The following is a 4,168-nucleotide window of genomic DNA, read 5'->3' on the forward strand; positions in this document are numbered from 1 at the left end:
CTTTCAGGACAAAAAGTCAGTTCTGATACTTACAAATCCAGGTTTACAGTATGAAGTAACAGCACAGCACAAACCTTAGAATGATGAACGAGGGGTATTACAGGGTTTCATAAAACCTACTTCATTTTATGTCAAAATTCTCTCCTGTTTCACATGATGTACAGGTATGAAGTTAAGCTGGAGCAGGAAGAAGTTAGTAGGCACTATTTTCATATAGTTTCCTATGGTAAATTAATGGGAGATGTGAACAAAGGAAAACTATGTACAGGCAGACACAGTTACGGAAAGGCTCATGTACCAACAAGAACAGCACTGGCCATAGATGCAGTGTAACATACTGAAATGACAGTCAGTTAATTTATACATCAGTATTTCAATGCAGAAAAGTTTGAACTTTTTCTTGGGTAATGCTGAAACACGCACAAGTGTAGCCCATTTCCTAACTTGAAACAGACACACAGAGGAAGTCTTATATGGTGTTCATACTGGCTCACGGGGAGGGAAAAAACAAGAGTAATGGCCAAATGCAAGTTATTCACACATCACCATTACCCACTGCAGAGCTCTCCACACATTGCCTTACAATTACAGTGTGCAAAACTGACTTATTCTAAGTTCTAGAAACCCAAAGATTTAGTGCAAGTCATAATATAATACAGAGGTGTATTTCTTTTAATACATCTTATTCCTTTACCTTAACTCAACAAAGCTTTAGGCGATGCTCACATTCAACACCAGTTGCCCAGCCAAAGGACACAGTATTAGACCCCACAACACTACACTGCAAAGGGAAGTGAACCTTTTTGTTCAAACTCCATTAGAAACTACCTGCTGGGCCTGGCTGACAGAAACCCCAGGAAGACATAACAATGACTTCCAAGGTACCTTTCCCAAGGAGAACATTTAAATTCTCCAGCAATATGCAGCATTAACATCTGATGGGACAAGTCTGTCAAGGAGAAGCCTTAAAAAGGTGATGCTGGTTTTGTGAAAACATATAGAATCTCTGATTTTTGGGGCGAGGCTGGAGTCCTAACTCTAATTAAACTCTAATCTGCTTTTCTCAGGTTTCATAAAACGCTGTCTCAAATAGGCTTATCTTCTAAAAAGTGCAGCATGATCGTCTCATTAAAGAATCTGTTACAATGATTCAGTACATTAGTACTAAAGCCATGAAAGACTGAGGAAATCATGGGCATTTTGCCCTAAACTAGTGGATTGTCCTAGCATCACTTTAAAAAAAAATATATTCACAAGTCTGCTTGAAAAGTGGGAACTTGCTGTTTAAGTAATTCTTCAATGTTATCTCTATTTTGTTCCTTATTTAATAGAAGGATACATGCACTGACATTATAAACACTAATTTGCTATTTAGCATCCCAAATTGGGAAGCATAAACATTTACGCACTTCATTAAACACTACCTAAGAACACTCTGCGATTAACAGGAGACAAGCTAGGCTGCTAAATGCAATTTCAGGGCACACGTAAGCCACCGCAAAAAGACACTTCTCCTCTTCCCTTCCTTTGCTACGAATGCTCCCTGGCTCCATCCTGATGGAACCAGGCCTTACGAAATGAACCTTGGACACCAATGAGATTTGACGTATCTCTGCAATCACAAGTGCCAGTTCAAGGGAAGGGATGCGAACGCACGGACATGAGCAGGGAAAGCAGGGTGTACCTGTTTGGCATAGATTAGATTGGCACAAGCCAATCAGGAAACTGCACATTTAAAAGCATAAACCAAACATTTATGTCCTGAATTAAGACATCATTAAAACACGTGGTTTACAGGAAGAGCCAATATGATGTTTTTCTGCATCTATTCCAAAGCATGCACTGCAGTTCCAGCACGCCTCCTCCTCTCCCCTCCCTCCTTCTTCCATCAACCCCAGCCCTTTAAAGAATCCTTGCATTGCTCCTTTCTATGTACCCAGGACACTGAAATCGGCTTAACGTTAGGGTATACCAGTGCCACAGGAAGATGATAAAGTCTTTCAAAACTACAGGAAGCAGAATTGAACTGGTAGAAAATAAACAAATGCTGATACTCAGGAACAGATAGCCTGAAAGGCAGATAACTACATCTGCGTGCATTAAATAAATGGAAGGTTAACTAAGATCACTAATATCAAAATCCCCAAAATTCATCAGTCCAGGCCCTAAGTTATCTCTACAAATTGTATTAGCAGAATCTTTCATGAAACAAGACTTCGGGTTATTTTCTTTCACTTACAGACAGTAAGTTATAACTCAGACAACAGATTATGCCTTATAAATTTGCATCACAATTCTAACTTCAATGTAGAAAATTATTTTTATTTAATTTTGTGCTAAAAGTGTCCATTGTTAAATTATGGACTCAGACAAAATGGTACTAAATGTTCTATTATACATCGCTTTGCCATAGTGTGGCAATCCTTAATCATTTGAAAATACAAATACACTAAAATATAGTGTTTCAAGAACAGTAATATGGACATACTGAAGAGCTTTGTACCATAACCAGAAACCTGAAAAGTGCCTTCATTCCTGAAAAAGAACTGCTGTTAGATTTATTTTTTAAATTAAATTATGATTTTACAACTTACAGCTTTGGGTTCTTTGTCGTTTGGTTTTCGTTAAACTGTGATGGCAATGGTGATCTATTTCGAAGATAGTAAGTGAAAAAGAAGCGTTCTTTGTGTGGTTTTGACCAAATATATTGTTAGAGATCAAAATGCAGGTTTATAAAAACAAACGATTAAAATTTCAGTTCAGAAAAAAACACTTTGTAAAATACAATAACCCCCTTTTCAATAGCAAAGTAGATTTTGTACAGTTCTTCCTTCTTAGCCGATGTTTACTGCAGCCTAGATCCACTGACTCCAGTAAAACAAAATGGGTTGGTGTTTGCAGAATTACAACCTATATACAGAAGTGCAGTTCGCATACTGCAGCTCATTGGAAAAACCTTTGAAAATTCATTGCTTCATTGGTAGTAGACTTACAATATATCTTACATTATTTAAAAGCAGGTTACACCATAGAAAGGCTTTTGACAGAAGTGCTCAAAAAATGATTCAGGTTATAGGAGAGTAACGCTTCAAGTCAGCTTCTCCCATCTGCAAAAAATGCCACACAAATAAAAAAACCCAACACTTAAGTAAAACACTAAGACTTTATTAAAAATCCAAAATTTATTGCAAATTGTACTTTGCACTTTCCCTCCTTTCTTCATTTTTACATGACTTATTGATATCCATGATTTTTTCACAGATGTACTTGTTGACTTTGGAGAGTCTCTGTGCAATTTCAGTTTCATCCACAGTTTCTTGTGCTATTCTATCATATAAACATTCTGGGGAGAAAAAAAAAGAAAGAAAGGAAAGAGCCATTAGGATATTTTTAGAAAAGAATATAGCCCTGTGTTGGGCTAACTAGACAGCACTGAGTACAATTGTTGCAAGACAACAGAAGCTTTCATTGATTCACTGGCTATCTTGTCAAGGTCAAGATTTTTCACCAGGCTTAAATCTTTGGCATGACCAATTTCCAGTTATGCTGTGACTACATTAATAGGCTTTCTATACAGAAACAAAGCTAAATCAGACCTCTTACAGTCGGTCTTGCCTGCCTAGCATTTTATTTGTCCACAGCAAATTTAGAATCCTTTCCCAGGTGAATGGTCTCGCCAGAGCTGTTGTTACCTACAGTTCCCTGTGAGTCACTCCTACCTTCACACCTTCAGGACAGTTAAGTAAATGATAATGGTTAGATAGAGCAGCAGCAACCAGTAGGAGAAGACATTAACTGATTTATGTTATTTTTAAAATCTGTTCAAATTACATTAAAGTGTGTGTCTTTATCAGACACCCCGTCCCTGGGCGTATTTTGCTTTTATTAGCAGATTATTCAGGGTGAGAACCATCTTCTTGCACGTTTGCACAATATACTTTTTGAACTTAACTGGAATACAAAAAGCAAGCAATAGTAATAACTGCAAAAGCAATGACAGCAATGAAAGTTGACACAATTCTGCTTCACAGAGTTGGTAGCTCAGTGCCACAATCCTGCAGAAGTTACTGAAATTAGAGGTGGTGCAACAAACCCAACTCTTCAGTGACAGGCAGGTTTGGGTTTTTTCTTTTCTGGTTTTCATAACCAGAACAACAGTTTTTGTCGT

The 4,168-nt window shown here is 37.5% G+C and overlaps 1 protein-coding gene across 1 annotated transcript in view; it reads right to left on the reverse strand.

The window, feature by feature from the left end:
• Nucleotides 1-3,182: 3,182 nt before the first annotated feature.
• BEND5 (BEN domain containing 5) overlaps nt 3,183-4,168 on the reverse strand; it is a gene marked incomplete at its 5' end in the record, with an annotated part of 17,218 nt that continues 16,232 nt past the window's right edge. The window contains 1 exon segment of the mRNA XM_010009736.1: nt 3,183-3,343. Within this exon segment, the coding sequence (XP_010008038.1) occupies nt 3,183-3,343 (161 nt within the window).

Source organism: Nestor notabilis, unplaced genomic scaffold, assembly GCF_000696875.1.
Source record: "Nestor notabilis isolate BGI_N333 unplaced genomic scaffold, ASM69687v1 scaffold482, whole genome shotgun sequence".
In the NCBI taxonomy this organism is placed as follows: Eukaryota; Metazoa; Chordata; class Aves; order Psittaciformes; family Psittacidae; genus Nestor; species Nestor notabilis.